General features: G+C 49.2%; 1 protein-coding gene across 1 annotated transcript; it reads left to right on the forward strand.

The window, feature by feature from the left end:
- Nucleotides 1-1,769: 1,769 nt before the first annotated feature.
- On the forward strand, nt 1,770-10,688 carry LOC127587485 (peroxisomal membrane protein 11B-like). Its single transcript, XM_052045841.1, is given in 5 exon segments — nt 1,770-1,903; nt 3,703-3,818; nt 4,830-5,034; nt 7,344-7,505; nt 7,507-10,688. Coding segments are annotated over 5 exon segments (705 nt in total). The 5' UTR covers nt 1,770-1,874; the 3' UTR covers nt 7,700-10,688.
- The last annotated feature ends 9,267 nt before the right edge of the window (nt 10,689-19,955 follow it).

The following is a 19,955-nucleotide window of genomic DNA, read 5'->3' on the forward strand; positions in this document are numbered from 1 at the left end:
GCACGGCGGCGGTGCTGCAGAGCTGATGCCCACCTGTGCACCGCCTGCCTGTGGCAATGAACTCACCTGTGTAATGCACGGCGGCGGCGGCGGCGGTGCAGAGCCGGTTCCCACCCTGTGGCAGTGGAGTTGGGCTGCAATTGAGCCCCGGGATTGGCTCACGATGTCACGTGATCGGAGTCCGGCACCCGGCGCCTCCCGACGTCATGGGAACGCCAGGCGCCCGTCTGGTTGGGCCCCTGGCGGTCACGTGGCTTTGGACCGGAAGCCGGCGGGCGGCCGCGTCTCGGTGGCGAGCGGGGAGGCAGCGAGCGGTCGTCGCCTCGGCCATGGACGCCTGGGTCCGCTTCGCGGCGGTGAGCCAGGGCCGGGAGGCGCGTCTTCAGGTACGGACCGGCGGCGGCTTCCAACCCGCCGGCGCTGATGGCGGCCGGGGGGGTGGGGGCGAGAGAGGGGCGCAGGGCGCCGTGTCCCGCAGCTGATTGGCTTGCTCGCTCGGTTGCGGCGATCTGGTTGGCTGTCCGGCCTGGCACTCAGTGCGAAGCCCCGCCCACCTGGCCAGTTGCTGCTGTGATGTCCTGCTGCAGAGCTGCCATTTAGCTCGGCGCTTGAACGTTTCTGTCCGCTTGTCATTTAAGCCTAAAGTGGAGTTCAGTTGGTTTTAATCATGCACTTCCACTAGCGGGCGGAGGCTTGGCTCAGTGATTGGGAACACAGCACAGGCCAGGCGCCGCCACCGACCCCCCGGTAAACCCACCCCAGGCGCCCACCGCTCTCTGCCGACCAAATCTCGCCCCTCACATTGTCTCCAAACTCTTCCCCCCCCCCCCCCATCTCTCACCTTAAAGGCACGTCCTCTGGGGTTTGGCATTTCTACCCTGGGGAAAAGACTGACTGTCGGCTCTATCTGCGCCTCCCAGTTTTTAAAAAAAGCCTCCAGCAGGTCTCCCCTCAGCCTCTGACGCTCCAGGGAGAACAACCCAAGTTCGTCCAATGTATTCTTACAGCTCAAATCCAGGCAACGCCCTGCAGATGCTGGGATCTGGAGCAATACACAAAAAGTGCTGGAGGAACTCAGCAGGTCAGGCAGCATCTATGGAGGGAAAGAAACAGTCGACGTTTCGGGCTGAGACCCTTCATCAGGACTGGAAAGGGAGAGGGCAGAAGCCAGACTGGCTTCCTGGTAATAATATCCTGGTGAACCTCTTCTGCACCTTTTCCATGATCTCCACATCTTCCTATAATGGGGCGACCAGAACGGCACACGGTACTCCAAGTGCGGGCGGGACTATGTAGCTACAGCATGACTTCCTTACTCACCCCCCACCCATGAAAGCAAGCATACCACAGGGGACACACAGGGATCTGGAGCAACAAACAATCTGCTGGAGGACCTCAGCGGGTCGGGCAGCATCTAATGGAGGGAAATGGACAGTCGACGTTTCAGGCTGAGGACCCTTCATCTGGACTGGAAAGAAAGAGGGAGGTCCACCGTATTAAAAAGGTGGGGGGAAGGGGTGGAGCAAGAGCTGGCAGGTGATAGGTGGATCCAGGTGGGGGCTGGAATGATGTCAAAAGCTGGGGAGGAATTAGGGAGGCTCTCAACCCCCCCTCCCCCCACTCTTCCTCCCTCCTCCATCTGCCTATCACCCCCCTCACCTGGATCCACCTATCACCCTCCAGCTCACTCTGCCCCTTCCACTACCCCCCCCCACACACCTTTTTATACTGGTGATCTCCCCTCTTTCTTTCCAGTCCAGATGAAGGGTCTCGACCCAAAACATCCACTGTCCATTTCCCTCCATAGATGCTGCCTGACCTGCTGAGACTGTTGTGACAGGAAGAATGCTTGGAGTCTTGCTGTGTTGCTTATAATGAGGAGCTACAGGAGAGTAAGCAGTTGGTAAGCTGGGTAAAACCATGATATTAGAAGGTGATGCCCTTTGGGAGGTTTACTGTTGTGTACGGTGAGGTACGGGTACGGTGAAAGAATTACTTGCAGCTCCTGTTGTACCGTTGCCCCAGACCCGGCATTTATCACAGCCGGCAGATAACCTGTTTGTTTGCTGCCTTCTTTCTAATGTTTATAGATCTGCAGTGTACACCTTGGGGGAAGAAAATGCCACAGAAATAAATAAACATTCATGTGGCTCCTTCTGCAACATCTGGCTGTCCGGAAGTGGGTTTTGGGCAGATGTTACCCTTGAGGTGCTGACACTGTTGTGGTGTGGGAAGCCGGCAAGGTCCCACAGACAGAAGCTTGGGTTGTGCCTGGATCCTTCAGTTAACGATGTTGTCAGGGCATCGGGGAAAGTGCTCGCTGTCATTCTGGACTGAACGATGGAGGGGAGGCAGCCAGTATAAAGAGGTGCGGCGAGAGCTGGCGGCGCCAGGGTGACAGGCAGATGGAGGAGGGAAGAGTGGAATGCCCCCCCCCCCCCGGCAGGGTGGCACTCCCCTGGCTCTGCCAGGTGATCCGCGATTCTCTGAGACTCGGGCAGAATGTGGGAGGTTGCACCTTGTGCAGACCATCCAGCTGCCCGCTGGCACACTTCCTCAAACCGCTGCTGTACAAGCGGCCATGGTGTCACTACAGAGGGACAGGCGGGAAGCCAGGGGGTTTCCTCGAGCAGAGGGATCGAGACTGAGGGACACAATCGATGCCGAGGATGTGGATGGAAATGTTGCTTGGATTGGTCTTTGCAGCTGTCCGTCCCAGGAAGTTGGAGGCTCAGTCATTATGTGAACCATTGATTGTCAGACTGTAGGGAACGTACAACAGTACAGCACAATAACAGGCCCTTCGGCCCACAATGTTGTGCCGACCGATGTAAACCTACTCCCTGGTCACTCCACTACTGTGTGTGTAAAAAAAACCTACCTCTGACATCTCCCCTAAACTTTCCTCCACTCATCTTAAACTGATGTCCTCTGGTAATGGCCATTGCCACCCTGGGGAAAAGGCGCTGGCTGTCTACTCGATCTATGCCCCTCATAATTTTATACACCTCTGTCATGTCATCTCTCATCCAGCATCACTCCTAAGAGAAAAGCCCTAGCTCGCTCAACCTTTCCTCATAAGACATGCTCTCCAATCCAGGCAGCATCCTGGTAAATCTCCTCTGCACCCCTCTCTAAAGCTTCCACATCCTTCCTATAGTGAGGCGCCCATGCACAGTGAGGAATAAGGAGGTGGCAAGTCCAGCGAGGATGGAGAGGAGTTCAGAAAGACAATTACTGGGAAAGTTTTGAGGAGAGATTGTTGAGGCTGCAGTTGTTCTTAGCAGTAAGGAGAGTGTGGGGTATAAAATGAACTGGGGCATATAAACTTGAAAGTTTAAACACAGAGGACACGTTTCCCTTGGCAAGGCAGCTCGGTCCCGGAGGCAGGGATTGGGGCAAGGGTCAGAGGAGGACTCGCTGCCTGAGAGAACCGAGGGTTGGGAAGTGGGATTGGACAAACGTCCAGGTTAAGGCTAGCATGCACACAATGGGCCGAAGGTCCTCTTTGTGTGTTGTAGGTTTCTATTATGAACACAGGGGGTAGAGGCTCGTGAATGCAGGCTGGAGACCTGATGGGGCCGGTTACGTTGTGTGAGAGTCTGGGGGCGTGGCGGCGGGAGGGAGGGAGGGAGGGACGGAGGTCGGTGGAAGGAGTGGAACCCTCAGCACGGTTTGAGGTGGTGACCCATTGTGTTCCAGGGCGGCTCAGTACGCCTCGGCTTTACTGGCGTACACACTGCAGAGGGGCGGGGCGAGCCTGGAGCTGGTGAAACGCCTCAAACAGCTGGAGGCTCACTTGAGCCTGGGACGCAAACGTGAGTACCCCGGTCACCCCTCCTGCCCCACAGCTCTCTCGTCCACCAGGGGCAGCGGTTGTCAATGCCTGCTGAAACCACCGGGGCCATCAGCGGATCAGAGAACGGCTTGGACACGGGCTTTGATACAGAGTCAGTCCTCCCACAATGTCCCCGTCGCACCGGCTAGACACAGGGTGTAGCTCCCTCTACACAGTCCCATCACACACTCCGGGGTCAGACACAGGGTGAAGCTCCCTCTGCACCGTCCCATCACACACTCCCGGGGTCAGACACAGAGTGAAACTCCCTCCACACTGTCCCATCACACACTCCAGGGGTCAGACACAGAGTGAAGCTCCCTCCGCACCGTCCCATCACACACTCCCGGGGTCAGACACAGATGTGAAAACTCCCTCTACACTGTCCCATCACACACTCCCGGGGTCAGACACAGAGTGAAACTCACTCTACACTGTCCCATCACCACACTCCCGGGTGTCAGACACAGAGTGAAACTCCCTCTACACTGTCCCATCACACACTCCCGGGGTCAGACACAGAGTGAAATCCCTCTACACTGTCCCATCCACACACATGGGCAGAAAAAGCACAAATTTCATGAAGAGTACAGCTTTCTGTACTTTGCAAAGTGGCTTGGGATGCTGTACCCGAGTTATCTAAGTGTGATTGCCGGTGTTTCTCATGCAGTGGGTCAGTAAATCAGCTTGCTCTCTCTCTGCCTGTTTGAGACATCTGAATCCTAATCAAAAACGTATAGCCCAGGAGCCCCAGTGCATTATTGCGGGAGTGGGTGGGGGTTTGAGCAGACACACAAGATTCAGTGGGAACCATTTCAACAGAGGTGGGGCGGACTTTGGAGATGCTCTACCTTTCTTTAACGTCAATCTGCGCGGGTGTCGTGGCCCTGCGCCACGTCGGTGGGATCTTTCTGTGCGCCTGTGGGAGGAGGTGGGGTTGGGTGCTCTGGAAGCTGCATGTGTCTGTAACGCTGTCTGGCTCTTCCACCAGTGTTCAGGTTGGGGAATTCGGCAGAGGCACTAGAGGCTGCCAAGAGGGCCGTTCACCTGTCGGACCTGGTGCTGCGTTTCTGCATCACCGTGGGCCACCTGAACCGGGCCATGTACCTCGGCTGTGGACAACCTGCTGTGGGCTGCCAAGGTGGGGCCTGGTCCCGACCACTCGACCAGGGGAAGTGGAGCCAGCGCTCCTTCAGGTAGGCACTCTGCCCCCGTTGTGTATGCTTGTATTCACAGTGTAGCGTTAGACAGGTCCTTCAGCCCAACTCGTCCATGCTGGCCCCTTCCCGACCTGAGCCAGTCCCATCTGCCTGCGTTTGGCCCCTATCCCTCTGAACCCTTCCTATCTGTGGACCTGTCCAAGTGTCTTTTAAATGTTGTTGATGTGCCTGCCTCACCCACTTCCTCTGGCAGCTCGTTCCACAGCGCCAGCGACCCGGGTTCAATTCCCGTCGCTGTCTGTAAGGAGGTTGTACATTCTCCCCGTGTCTGCGTGGGTTTCCTCCGGGTTCTCCGGTTTCCTCCCACATTCCAAAGACGTACGGGTTAGGAAGTTGCGGGCGTGCTATGTTGGCGCCGGAAGCGTGGCGACACTTGTAGCTGCCCCCAGAACACTACGCAAAAGGTGCATTTCACTGTGTGTTTTGATGTACATGTGACTAATAAAGAGATCTTACCCACCTGTGTGGGATAAGTTTCCCCTCGGGTCCCCTTTAAATCTTTGGCCCTCTCACCTTAAGTCTTTGCCCTCTAGTCTTAGATTCCCCTGCCCTAGGAGGTATATAAAAATCACCATGTCCTTGCCCCTCACCCCTCAGCTTCCTTCGCTCTGGGGAACATAGTCCCCGGCCTGTCCCGTCTCCCATTGTGCATCTTTTCTGTGCCTTTACTGTCATTCCCTTGATAACAGGTGACGGAATGTCACACAAAAGTCCGTCTCACCAACATCTGGTACAGTTGTAACATGACGTCCCAACTCCTGTACTCAGTGCCCTGGCTGATGCCAAACGCTTCTTCACCCACCGTCTGCCAGTGCTGCCACTATTCAGGGGACTGTGTACCTGTATCCCTCTGTCCCTCTGTGCTACAACACTCCCAGGGCCCTGTCATTCACAGTGTACACCAAATCAAAACATTGCCATCCTTATGCAGGGTGCACTCCATCCCTGGTGGTCCCCTCAACCCCCCCCACCCCTCCCCGCCTCTGTCACCCCTCGCACCCCTCCGCGTTTCCAACCCCCCCCCACACCCCTCCCCTGTCACCCCTCGCACCCCTCCGCGTTTCCAACCCCCCCACCCCCACACCCCTCCCGTCACCCCTCGCACCCCTCCGCGTTTCCAACCCCCCCACCCCCACACCCCTCCCCTGTCACCCCTCGCACCCCTCCGCGTTTCCAACCCCCCCCACCCCTCCCCTGTCACCCCTCGCACCCCTCCGCATTCTCCAACCCCCCCCTCCCCTGTCACCCCTCGCACCCCTCTGCGTTTCCAACCCCCCCCACCCCTCCCCTGTCACCCCTCGCACCCCTCCGCGTTTCAACCCCCCCTACCCCCTCCCCTCCGTCACCCCTCGCACCCCTCCGCGTTTCCAACCCCCCCACCCCTCCCTGTCACCCCTCGCAACCCCTCCGCGTTTACAAACCCCCCCCACACCCCCTCCCCTTGTCACCCCTCGCAACCCCCTCCGCGTTTCCAACCCCTCGCACCCCTCCGCGTTTCCATCCCCCCCCACACCCCTCCCCTGTCACCCCTCGCACCCCTCCGCGTTTCCAACCCCCCCCCACACCCCTCCCCTCCCGTCACCCCTCGCACCCCTCCGCGTTTCCAAACCCCCCACACCCCTCCCCTCCCCTGTCACCCCTCGCACCCCTCCGCGTTTCCAACCCCCCCCACACCCTTCCCCTGTCACCCCTCGCACCCTCCGCGTTTCCAACCCCCCACCCCTACCCTCCTCTGTCACCCCTCGCACCCCTCCGCGTTTCCATCCCCCCCCCCCACACCCCTCCCCGTCACCCCTTGCACCCTCCGCGTTTCCAACCCCCCCCCACCCCCCACACCCCGTTTCGTCACCCCCTCTGGCTCCCACACCCCCTCCCTGCCTCCGTCACCCCCCTCCAGATCCCCCGGACCTCTCCCCACCTCCGTCGCCCCTTCTGGCCCCTACACCCTTCCATGACTCTCAGCCCTTGGTACCTCTGCACCCCTCCAGTTCCCGACATTCCCAATGCCCTTGTCCTCACGTGGGCGATGTGCTTTCAGCCACCCGGGCCTCGAGCTCTGGAATCTGCCCCCACCTCCGAACCCCTCTGTTCCTCCCTCTGTCCTCCTGATGTGACCGGGCACGGGCACCCCCCCCAGCACCCCCACCGTGGCTCAGTGCTGTGGGTGACGGTACCACACCAGTGGGCTCTGTCTCCGTGGGAACCCGTCTCCCCTCCCTCGCCCGTTCCCTGCGCCCCGGTGCTCCCGCGGACTCTGACCAGCATTGCCCCCCCCCCATCCCCAGGTACTACCTCTTCGCCCTCATCATGAACCTCAGTCGAGACGCCTACGAGCTGAGCGTGCTGGCCGAGCGCGAGGCCCGAAGCTGCGGGAAGGCAGATGGGGCAGAGGAGAGCGCCAAGGCAGCCGGCACGCTGGTGGGCAGGGCGCGGGCTCGGCTGCGGCTGGCTGTGCCGCGTGCTGAGGGCCAACCCCCCGCTGTTGCTGGATGTCCTGAAGAACTGCTGCGACATCATCATCCCCCTGGACCGCCTGGGGCTGCTGAAGACCAGCCCGGGAGTGGTGGCCTTCTGCGGCCTCTCGTCCTCCATCCTCTGCATCGTCGCTATCTCCCAACCGTGGCTCAAGCTCAAACCCTAACGGTGGGGGCAGAGGTTCTGAACTGGCTGTGCCCACCCGCGGGGCTGTGCGGTCAACAAAGCCCAGCTCTGTTTTCTGTCTCATTCACAAAGAGTGGGAGTGTCGTCATCACTGCGTTAGCTGGGGAGGTGGACGTTGTGGAGGCAAACGTCCCTGCAACAGTCTACAGAATCTACTTGAACAGTTTTTGTCAGTTTACAGAGTCTGTTTAAAGTGAGCGTCAGAACTGCACCAGTCGACAATATACTCAGTGTCTACGAATTGCAGCAAAGGCTCTGTTCAAACTATCTCCAGCTGTACCAGTGCCTGAAACTGTGACAAACTCCCCTTTAAGCACTACCTTATTATCGCTGGCAGTGAGTGGAGGACTGTTACACCATGAAGACTCTCTCTGTGAAGCTAATTTCCTTTCTTTGGTGCGCGCAGTGGGTGATGTGCTGTTCCCCGTGGACGGTTCCCTCTTGCTTCATTCTGTTCCCCTGCTACAACTGTGCCAGCGTGAGGAGGTTCCCACTTCCCCATCCCAGCAGCCCTCCAGAACCCAAGCCTGTCCCCCATCACCTCTGCACCACACCTCTGGCACTGGAGGATCCTTGACATCTCGCTGTGGATCTCAGAGAGCAGTTATACTGTCGGTTGCTTTCCCGCTGTTGAAAGGAAGCTAACAAGCTCTGACTGGAGTGGGGAGTTTCAAAAGAGTCACGGTCACCCTGTTAGAAATAGCATTTCCAAAGGATCTATACTCTAAGCCGGCTGTGATAGCTGTGGCAGTCGAATAGCTCAGTAGCTTCCAGCACCAGAGCAGCTGTTTTATCAGTGGCAGCTTGGAGAGAGGGGTTGATCTAGAAGAAATTCAGAAGTTCTGTTGCCTGCCTTTGAATGGTGACCAGCACCAGTAACCCGGCCGTGGACCAGACACGCTAACCCAGTCTTACAGCACGGTTAGAATGAAATTTGTGGACCTTGATCTTTCCCACCCTTCTCTCACCCCCTTTCCCATCTCCCTCCAAACCCAAAGCCTCTCGACTTTCCTCCTCCTCTGCTCTCTCACCCTCCTCCTCGGAACTTTTCCTGGAGCATTTTTGTGCCAAGACAGACTGTGTTTTAGTTACATATTGGGTATCATTTCTTTCACTGCCCACAGTCATCCCTGTAATGCATTTCCCCAGCCAACCTGCCCTTTTAGATTTTAAGGTTTTTACTTGAACTTAATGTAAACTTCTATCAAATTGTCACAATCCCTTCACAATAAGGTTATTACTTAACCTTTTATTGCACAGCAGAAACCTGTTACCTGGTCAGTTCCTCGTAATACTGATTTAAAAACCCATTTAAAATATGTTCCAGAAATCCTCATTAAATTGCAGATACTAATTTGATTTGCTCAGTCTGTGGAAATTGAATTGGTATGACGGTTGGCAGAGACATTGTGGGCTGAAGGGCCTTTTCTTGTGCTGTACTGTTTGCTGAAGTTTTCCATGTTGGCATATTATCCTGTTACACATCCCTCTAATCTCCTTTACCCAGTGCTTTACCACAACTTCAAAAGCCTGCAAACAACTCCCATCCACGTGCTGGTGTTTTAGCTCCATTGAAACATTCTAATTCTACATCCACCCAGACAACGACAGTACTGGTGGCATTCTCTACTAATGGCACAACCTCACCTTTTCACCTCTGCCTGCCCTTCCTAAATGTCAGCCACACTGGGATGTTTAGCTCCCTGTTTTGGTCAACCAGCAGCCTTGTTTCTGAAACTGGTCATACCCATTTCTGGTTGTTCATTCACCCACCCAGTGTGCAAGTAGATATCCTGCCTCTGCATCAGGCCCTTTATAGCTCTCTACTCTGACCCGATTTGCTGCTTTTGTTTCCAGCCCATTCCAGCTTTCTCTGTCCTTTCTCAGATCCCTATTCCTCACCCAACTCTCCCCAAAAGCACCGACATCCTTTGGTCTGGGTCCTATGGAAGTGTAACCCAACCCACATGTCCCACCTGGTTCAGGAAGTGTCTCAAAGTCTCAAATCTAAAACCACCCTCCTGTACCCTCTCTCCAGCTGTAGATTCATTTGTTTTATCTTCTGTGGCACTGGAGTAATCCTGAGACTTTTGGGGGTCTGTGTTTCTTAAACTTAACCAGCTCCCTAAAATCAGCCTCGTCCTCTGTACGGAGACACAAGAGACTGTGGGAAACTGCTTCAGCATGTCCACTGCCTTGAGATTTAAGAAAAAATTCTTATAAACAAATCTTTTGTGTTTTCTCCCAAAGTCCTCATGAATGTGTACTGTTCTTGTCTGCTTCAAGGAGGACACAGGAGGCTGCAGATGCTGGAGTCTGGAGCCAACACACAATCTGCTGGAGGAACTCAGCGGTCGGGCAGCATCTGTGGGAGAAAAGGAATTGTCAGCGTCTTGGGTTGAAACCCTGCATCAGGACAATTCCTTTACGCCCCCCCCCCCAGAGGCTGCTGCACCCACAGTTCCTCCAGAAGATTTGTTACTACAACTGTAGGCTAACCGAGGGACTGCATAAAATTACTGGCCAGCTGTAGTACTATTTACCTCTGGATGCTTAGTCTTCTACCCGATTAGTGTCCCCAGCCCTAGTGCTCACTACCCACGTCAGACCGTCACGGTTAGAGTCCACATCTGACCCATCTAGAACCTAGGATTTAATCATTCTTCACTTAAGCAGAGAGGAGGATTCTGGGGAGAACTGTGGGCAGACTGTTTGAACTTGGGAAACAAGACAGACAAAATCAGTGGCGACATCCAGTCCCACCTCTTCACCACAAGATTCTGTATATTATTGAAACTTGGAACAAACTGTAGCCGATACCAGCTTGCTATGTATGCAGCACAGCTTTGCTTTTGAGAATAAAATCTTTGACTACAGTACTGAGAACCTGATGGGTCCTATTTTTTTGTAATAAACTCAGCTCTAATTTCCCCACCTATCCCCCCTCAAGTCAGAGAGTGTCCCACAAAGGAATGGAGTCCCCTGTAGATCCTTGGGTCATAGAGAACTTGAATGGGAGGGAGGGAGTCAGCCAATCAACCCAAGCCCGTTCCACCATTCAGAACATTGTAGTCATAGAGTCACAGGGTCATACAGCACAGAAAAAGACCCTTCAGCCCAACTGGTCCATGCTGACCACAATGCCCATCTAAGCCAATCCCATTTGCCAGCATTTGATCCATATCCCTCTCAACCTTTCCTGTCCTGTCGAATTCAGTCGGAGAGAAGACTCACTGTTCTCGTTCAATCTCTTTGTTACTGGATCCGAGGAGAGGGCACCAAGCCAGGCACCTACGTCCCAGACCGGGTGGTCTCTGAGATCCATTGACCTACATACACTCTTATACTTTTTCAGAGGTGCAAACAGTTACCATACAGGGAATGATCATGCATTAGTCAGGCAGCATGGCGCTCATTTTCTACATCATAATTGGTTACAGGACAAAGGAATTTACTTAAAAAAGTTACTATTTCTACTAAAGCTATAGTTTCCTTAATCTTGTTAGACCATCTTGTTACACCGGTTATCCTTGTATACATAGGTTTCTCATGGTGGGCTCAGGGTCAGTTTAGTGGAGCAAGAGCCAATTGTGCAGACTTGCTGAGACAGGAACTGATTGTACTGGTACTATCATACCTCAAGGCTGAAGAAAACTAGCTGAAGCGAGCAAAATCTCTGAAGCAAGGCACTGCAAAGCGAAGCCACAGCTATTTCAAGCAGTCTATTACAACCATAGTGCTGTACCCTTTAACTCACTTCTCAGGGCTCACAATCCTTTACTCTCCTAACCTTTCCTTATACCTTACACACATTCTCATATCATGATAATACTCCTCTGATGGTAGTGGTCTCAAAAGTTCCTCGTGAACCTGGCCTTCGGGGTGAACGTGCGACGCAGCACCTTTTGCACGGGTATTAATCTCTCGACCGAGCTCATCATCCGGTTGCAGAATACACTTTAATATGGCTAGGCCAATGAATAGACCCACCGTGATTATTAAAGCATAAATTGCCAGGTTAGCTAACTAACTGCTCCATCCCGATAACCCCCAGCTTCCCCTCTCCCATCCAGGTTCCTTCCTCCACCTATTCCCTGCCTCCTGAATGTTGGAGATGTGCTGGGACAGGTCAGTGATATTGGAAGAAACATCAGGTATAAATGTGCAGCATTCCTTCCCTATCATGGCGCAAGTGCCCTCCCTTCTCTGCCAGGATAAAGTCCAACGCCATCCTATTCTGCAGTACCATCAGGCGGATGGCTATCATCTCTGGTTGTTATGTTGTTCACCTGCGATCGAGTTTCCCCCTAAAGCGTCGGCCCGTATTGTTAGCAAGCACTTCCAGAGCCGCTTCTAATTTCTGAATCTCCACCCCTGCTCAGGCAGTACCGTATGGTGGGAACAGAGTCCAGAGAAATCGATCCGTTTCTGTCACCTTTCGTCTTTGCCGCATTAACCAGTCTGGGTGTTCCCGGGGTGGTTCCAAATAGGCAAATGAAGGGAAAGATAAGCAAGGTTACAGCACCCACTCCAGCCTTTACTTGAGGCGGGTGTGAACATGAAACCCAAGTCCTCCCCTCTGGGATTTGGTCTTTCCCCAGGTAACCAAGGATGGGCCTTGTTCTCGCACACCCAATGGGTACCTTTAACGGGGCGCAATCCTCCCGCGCTTGTTCGGGTGCAGCTACTATTCCCCAACTGATAGGGGGCACTTTTATTATAATTACAGTAACAGGTGGCATCCACTGGGGAAGTAAGAGGGGGTAACGACCAGCCCTGGTCCCAACAGGGTATAATTAAGTGGAAGAGGCTTAAGGTGCCAACCTTTATAACAGCAGGATAACAGGCATTTCAGTCTAGGGACGGATAACCCCCTGTTCACAATTTTCTTCCTCTAGAGTTCCGTCCCTCACCATAAATCGGATAGATCTGGTCTTGTTCTGGGTAAGGGGTATTATTGAAAGGGGAACCCCTGACTCCCCATGGTGAGGGATCACTGCACATACCCAGCATCCGGTCTTGTTTTCTTGCCCAGCATAAACATGGCATAGTGACAAAAAGGAATTAGAATTTCCCATCGCTGATTCTACTGCCCCGATATATCCTAACGCCGTAATAGTTCCAATTCCCAATCCTCCCATTCTGGTTTTCATCTTCCTCCTTATTTATCCCTCCCTTTATCCTGCCTCTGCCCCTTCTACTCCTGACTCCTCTCCCTGAGCTGAGAATATAGTTATTAGGGATTTTTCACTGGATTTGAAGTCGAATATTCCGTCCACCTCTGACAATCACTCAGATGTATCCACTTCTTGTTCCCTTCACCTTGTCGGCTGATGGTGTCTGTAACAGCACCTGGAGTGGCCCCTTCCAATGAGGTCCTGGCTTCGGTCTTTCCCAGTCACGGATTAGGACCCAGTCGCCTGGTCCAGGATCAGGCCAATCTCTCTTCGTATCTTTCCGATAAGCCTCTTTCACCTGTGAACGGAGGGACCTAAGAGAGAGGGTCAATTGCTCACAATAGTCCTGTAATTCCTGTCCCATCATCTGTAAATCCATAAAAGGGGGAGGGGGGTTATCACTGTCCCGGGGGTTCGGGCAGTCAGTCCGGTGCTACTCTGGGGAGTGACTCGCATATGGTATAATGCCAATGGGAGCACCTTTAACCAATTCTGTCCTGTTCTTAAAGTCAATTTAGTCAGTTTGTCCTTTAAAATTCCATTGGCTCTTCCTCTGGCACCCGCTGCAGGAGGCTGATGAGAGCAATGTAATTGTTGATCGATGCCGAGGGCTGTGCACAGCTTTTTATTAACTTTTCCAATAAAATGAGGTCCATTGTCGGACGATAGTTGCCATGGTATCCCAAATCGGGGAATGATGTCTTGTAGTAAAATGTTCACTACCGTACTTGCTTTGTTGTTGCCCGTCAGAAAAGCCTCAATCCATTTACTAAACATATCAAGGATAACTACGCAGTACTTATAACAATGTACCCGTGGTCATTCAACAAAGTCCATCTGTAATGTCTCAGATGGTCCCCCAAGATTCCTTCCTCTCTCACACTTAATTGACTTGCCCGGGTTTACTTTTTGGCAAGTCACGCACCTCATAGTTTTGTTTCTAGCTGCCTCTTCCATATTTGGATTCCACCATACTTTAAGGAAAAACCATACACATTCCCTCCTTCCCGAGATGGGTATCAGTGCGGAGTTTATCAATAAGGAGGGGTAACAGAGCATCAGGTGCACATATCTGGCCCCGCCGGCGTCACAGGGTGAGGGCGGCAACTGTGCTGCTGCCACAATTGAATCTCAAGTGTCAGGGGCATCCCCCTGAAGTTTCAAAATGTTGATGTCTGAACTTCGAGGAGTATCACGCAGTAATAAGGCGCAGCCTTTGCCGCTGCATCAGCTTTGGCATTACCTATGGAAATGGGAGTGTCATCATCCCTATGTGTGGCACACTTAATTACGGCCAACGCAGAGGGCAACTGAATTGCCTGCAGTAAATTCTCTAAATAAGGTGCGTTGGAGATGGGTTGGCCTGTGGAGGTGAGAAAGCCCCTTTGGGCCCACAGAGCCCCAAAGTCGTGAGCCACCCCAAAAGCATAACGTGAATCAGTGTAAATATTTGCTCGGGTAAGGGCGAAAGTTCAGCTTTCTGAGCGGAAACAGCAGGTAGCAGTTTCCCTGCTTCTAGGACCTCCGAAGTAGTAGTGGCGGCATAACCAGCCTGCTTTTCCCCTATGTCCGAAACAGATGAGGAGCCATCCACAAAAAGGGCTTTGTCAGGGAGGGGTAACTCCTGATCAGCCATACGGGGGGGGGGGGGGGGGAGTTAAGAAATAATTCACTTCGGGACAGGAGGTGAGGGGCTTCGGGCAACTCGTCTGGTGGGCTGGTGACAAACGTTGCCGGGTTAACTATGGAACAAAAAGCAAAAGTCAAAAGGGGGTTCTGAAGAAGGGCAATCTCGTAGCAGCTAAGTCCAGCTTGTGAGGTGCTGTGTACAGTTAGTAATCAAGAGGGAGACAATCATATGGGAAGTATAAACAGTAACGGCTGTTGTAAGGTAATATTGGCAGCGGCTGTGACCATAGTGTAGACGGCAGGGATGGCTTGCGTACAAGGGGGTTAACCCTGTGCTACTGCATCAAGGCGAGTGGAAAAATAGGCAACCGGACAGCGTCTATCAACGTGCAACTGCGTAAGCACAACTGTGGCATTGTCTTCTATAATGGCAACATACAGCCGGAGAGGGCGATCATAAAGGGGCCTCCCCAAAGTGGAGCAGAAGAGAGCTGTTGTTTCAGTTCTTGAAAGCTTGGAGCTGTTCAGATGTTAAATTAAACGTGGCCGGAGCCTTTGGAGAAGCTAGGGGACTTAGCAGACGGGTATAACATGCTGCGTTAGGGATCTACTGACGACAAAAATTAACCAAGCCTAAGAACTTGCGCATCCCCTTAGGAGTAGTGGGAGGGGGAGCTTGTACCATTGGGGCTGTTCTCCTTGTCTCACTAATAGTCAGCCAGTGAGGCCTGGTTACCTCACTCGACACCTAATTGAATCGTTTCAAACCTTTGTCAGCAGGCAGGGCCTGGTTACCCCCGCTCTGAGCCGAGCCAGATTAATAATACTTAAATAAATAGGTCTTACTGACCGATTTCCCCTTCTCCGGTTCGGGGAGTCCTTAGGTCACTCCAGTCGGGGATCGAAGGGGGAGAGCTACAGAATCGCAGCTGAGAGGAGACCAGGGTCAAATCACCCTGTGGGCCCGTCTCGTCTCCAATCACGAGCTTCTGCTTCTTCCACTGACACCGATCCACCGCCGTGTGCCGTTTGGACTCCTGACTGGCTCGCCAATATCGAATTCAGTCAGAGAGAAGACTCAAAAGACCTCTGTTCTCGTTCAATCTCTTTATTACTGGATCCGAGGAGAGAGCACCAAGCCAGGCACCTATGTCCCGGACCGGGTGGTCTCTGAGATCCATTGATCTACATACATTCTTATACTTTTTCAGAGGTGCAAACAGTTACCATACAGGGAATGATCATGCATTAGTCAGGCAGCATGGCGCTCATTTTCTACATCATGATTGGTTACAGACAAAGGAATTTACTTTAAAAAGTTACTATTTCTACTAAAGCTATAGTTCCTTAATCTTTTCAGACCATCTTGTTGCACCGGTTATCTTTGTATACATAAGGTTTCTCATGGTGGGCTCAGGGTCAGTTTAGTGGAGCAAGAGCCAATTGTGCAGACTTGCTGAGACAGGAACTGATTGTACTGGTACTATCATACCTCAAGGCTGAAGAAAACTAGCTGAAGCGAGCAAAATCTCTGAAGCAAGGCACTGCAAAGTGAAGCACAGCTATTTCAAGCAGTCTATTACAACCATAGTGCTGTACCCTTTAATTCACGTCTCAGGGCTCACAATCCTTTACTCTCCTAACCTTTCCTCACACCTTATACACGTTCTCAGTCCAAGTACCTTTTAAATGTTGTTAACGAACCCACAGCCACTTCCTCTGGCAGCTCATGCCGTATACGGACCACTTTCTGGGTGAAAAAGTTGCCCCTCAGATTCCTATTGAATCTCTCCCAATTTTAATTGTTGTCTAAACCCTTCCATGGATAGATCTGTGTTAAATCCTGCACTTCCAAACAAATCTGCTATCTTTATTAATTCCTTTTTAGTTGAATCTGAAATTTTAGATGTTTGGAGATTTCTACACCCAAAGGATAAAGAATTTTCATTCTTTTCTCATGTTTACCATAACTACAAGGATTGATTTTTTTTTTATTGATGCTAGACTTGCTCCACTTACTATGGACTGTAAATATGATGCAATTGCCATTTCTGATCATGCACCATTGACTTTATCAATTAAATTACCAGATGTATCCTTTGATGTCAGACAATGGTGCCTATTACAAGACTCAGATTTCGTCCAATTTATTGAAGAACAGATTTTATTTTTTCTTTTTAACTAATCTTACTGAAAAAATTTCCAGTGGGATAATAAGGGATTATTTTAAAGCATATATCCGTGGTCAAATTATTTCAGATTCTGCTGGTTTGAAAAAACAAACTAATAATGAAATACGTATATTGGCTGACAAGATTAAAGAGATCGATAAAAAATATTCTGATACTCCAAATCTGGAGCTTTTCAAAAAGAGAACAGAACTCCAATTACAACATAGTTCATTATTAACATCTTCAATTGAAAATCTACTACTTAAAAAACAAAAGTCAATTTATATACATGGTGACAAATCTGGTAAATTATTGGGCAACCAATTGAAAGCTACTTTATCTAAACGTCAGATTACTAAAATTCGTAAATCAGATGATACCTACACAATAGATCCTGTTCAAATCAACAAATCCTTTCAAGAATTTTATTCTTCTTTATACCAATCAGAATCCTGAGGATCCTACATCAATACATGAATTTTTAAGAGATCTGAAGATTCCCCAACTATCTCTAAATGAATGCTCTACATTAGATGCTCCCATCTTGGAGGAAGAAATAAAGAAAGTAATATTTTCAATGAACTCGGGTAAAGCACCTGGCCCTGACAGATATACAGCCGAATTTTTTAAATCCTTTTCTGATATTCTTGTTCCCTGGTTAGCTAAAATTTTTTAAAGATGCCCTATCAGTGGGTAAACTACCACAATCTTTCTATGAAGCAACTATTTCTTTAATTCTTAAAAAGGATAAAGGTCCCACTGATTGTGCATCTTATAGACCTATCTTTATTAAATGTAGATTCAAAAATATTTCCAAAATATTGGCCTTTAGACTGGAAAAGGTTCTCCCACAAATTATCTCTGAAGACCAGACAGGATTTATTCAGAATCGTTATATACATTTTAATATCAGGAGATTAATGAATATTATATATACCCCTTCATCCCAAATTCCAGAATATGTTGTTTCACTAGATGCTGAAAAGGCATTTGACAGAGTCGAATGGGAATATCTATTCAGTACACTTCAAAAATTTAATTTTAGCCCTAAATTTACATCTGTGATTAAAATGATTTATGTACCTATGGCTTCAATAACTAATAATCAAAGATCTCCTTTGTTTAGGCTTTTTCGAGGTACTAGACAAGGCTGCCCGTTAAGCCCTTTATTATTTGATATTGCTTTAGAACCCTTGGCTATTGCACTCCAGGACTCTTCAATATATGTGGACAGAAGATTCATAAGATCTCTATGCAGATGACCTGTTTATTTCTAATCCGGATGAATCTATCCCCGCAGTACTATCACTACTAGATCAGTTTAGTGTCTTTTCTGGCTATAGATTAAATCTTAATAAGAGCAAACTTTTTCCATTGAATTTGCAAACCCCAATTTATAGTCAATTACCTTTTAGATTGGTAACCGACTATTTTATGTACCTAGGTGTGAAAATTATCAAGAAACATAAGGACTTATTTAAAGCTAATCTATTGCCTCTAATTGACCATGTTAAACAATTATTTACTAAGTGATCTCCACTGTCTTTATCATTGGTAGGCCGAATTAATGCGATTAAGATGAATATTTTACTAATTTTTATATTTATTTCAAGTGATTCCAACTTTTATCCCGAAATCTTTTTTTGAGACTATTGATTCTAAAATTCTTTCATATATTTGGCAGAACAAACACCCAAGGTTAAGTAAGAAATATTTACAAAAACTAAAAAAAGGATGGTGGTTTGGCCCTGCCTAACTTTAGATTATTGGGCAATTAATATCAGATATTTCATTTTTTGGATACAAGATTTTGATGTAATTCAATGTCCCAAATGGGTATGCCTTGAGTCCCAATCAGTTCTTGAATTTTCATTAGTTTAATGTTAGGAGCTCCACTCCCTTTTGCACTTACCAAATTAAGTAAACATACGACTAACCCAATTGTTAAACATACAATACCAATATGGTTTTCAATTTTGTAAATTTTTTGGATTGAATAGATTTAATTTGTCAAGTCCCATTCAATCTATTTTTTCTTTCATCCATCCAGAGGGGGACCCAGCTTTTTCCATACGGAAAAGGAAGGGAATTGTATGATTTCGGGATCTATTCATTGAAAACTGTTTTTCATCTTTTGAACAATTGTCTAATAAACATAATTTGCCTACATCACACTTTTTACGATATTTGCAGATCAGAAATTTTTTTAAAACTACTATACCTCTTTTCGGACACCTTACAAAATTGAAACTACAGAAAAAATTTTAGGTCTTAATCTTTATCAGAAGGGCTTGATAGCAATAATTTGATTTAATTATGAAAATAAATCTAGAATCATTAGACAAAATTAAGAATGGATGGGAAAGTGAACTCCAGACATCTACACCTATAGAGGCTTGGAAGAAAATTCTTCATTAGTCAATTCATCTTCAATGTGTGTCAGACACTCGTTGATACAGTTTAAGGTAGTCCACAGGACATGTCCAAAGATAAGCTAGCTTGTTTTTATAACCATATAAATCCTATACGTGTCAGAATGTAAATCAAATGTGGCTTCTTTGACACATACGTTTTGGTCCTGTCCTCTTCTGGAAAAATATTGGAAAGACATTTTTAACATTATTTCAAACGTATTGAAGATTGATTTACAACCTCACCCTATCACTGCAATTTTTGGATTACCAAGGATAGAGTCTGGCCATTTATCTGCCTCCACTAACCTTATGATTGCCTTTGTTACATGAATGGCCAAACGATCCATTTTGCTTAAATGGAAGGATCCAATACTCATTACTACTTTTCAATGGTTCTCTCAAATTATATCATGTTTAAACTTGGAAAAAATTAGGAGTGACACTGTCAATCCTTCACTTAAATTTGAAGACGAGTCCATTTATTCAATATTTTCGCATGAAGTAGATCCCCTTTCAATAACTTTCCAACATAGAGGAACGGAGTTGACGACATAATATTGCTCTGTTTCTACTGAGAAATTTTAGCCCAGTTTTTTTTTGAAATTTTTTTTTGTTTAGTTTATATTGTTTACAATTTTTTCTTATTTTTTTTAAAGATTTATATAATAAATCTTTCTTTTATATTATATTCATTTACTAAGAGATCGTGGGATCGACAGTTTTTTTATATTTTATTGTTCTTTCTGATTATCCATGCCATGACTGTTCTCCTGATCTGTGTATTACATGTACAAACATTGATGTTATATATCAATCTGTATTAATTTGAAAACTAATAAAAAAGA

The sequence above is a fragment of the Pristis pectinata genome, chromosome 40, assembly GCF_009764475.1.
Source record: "Pristis pectinata isolate sPriPec2 chromosome 40, sPriPec2.1.pri, whole genome shotgun sequence".
In the NCBI taxonomy this organism is placed as follows: Eukaryota; Metazoa; Chordata; class Chondrichthyes; order Rhinopristiformes; family Pristidae; genus Pristis; species Pristis pectinata.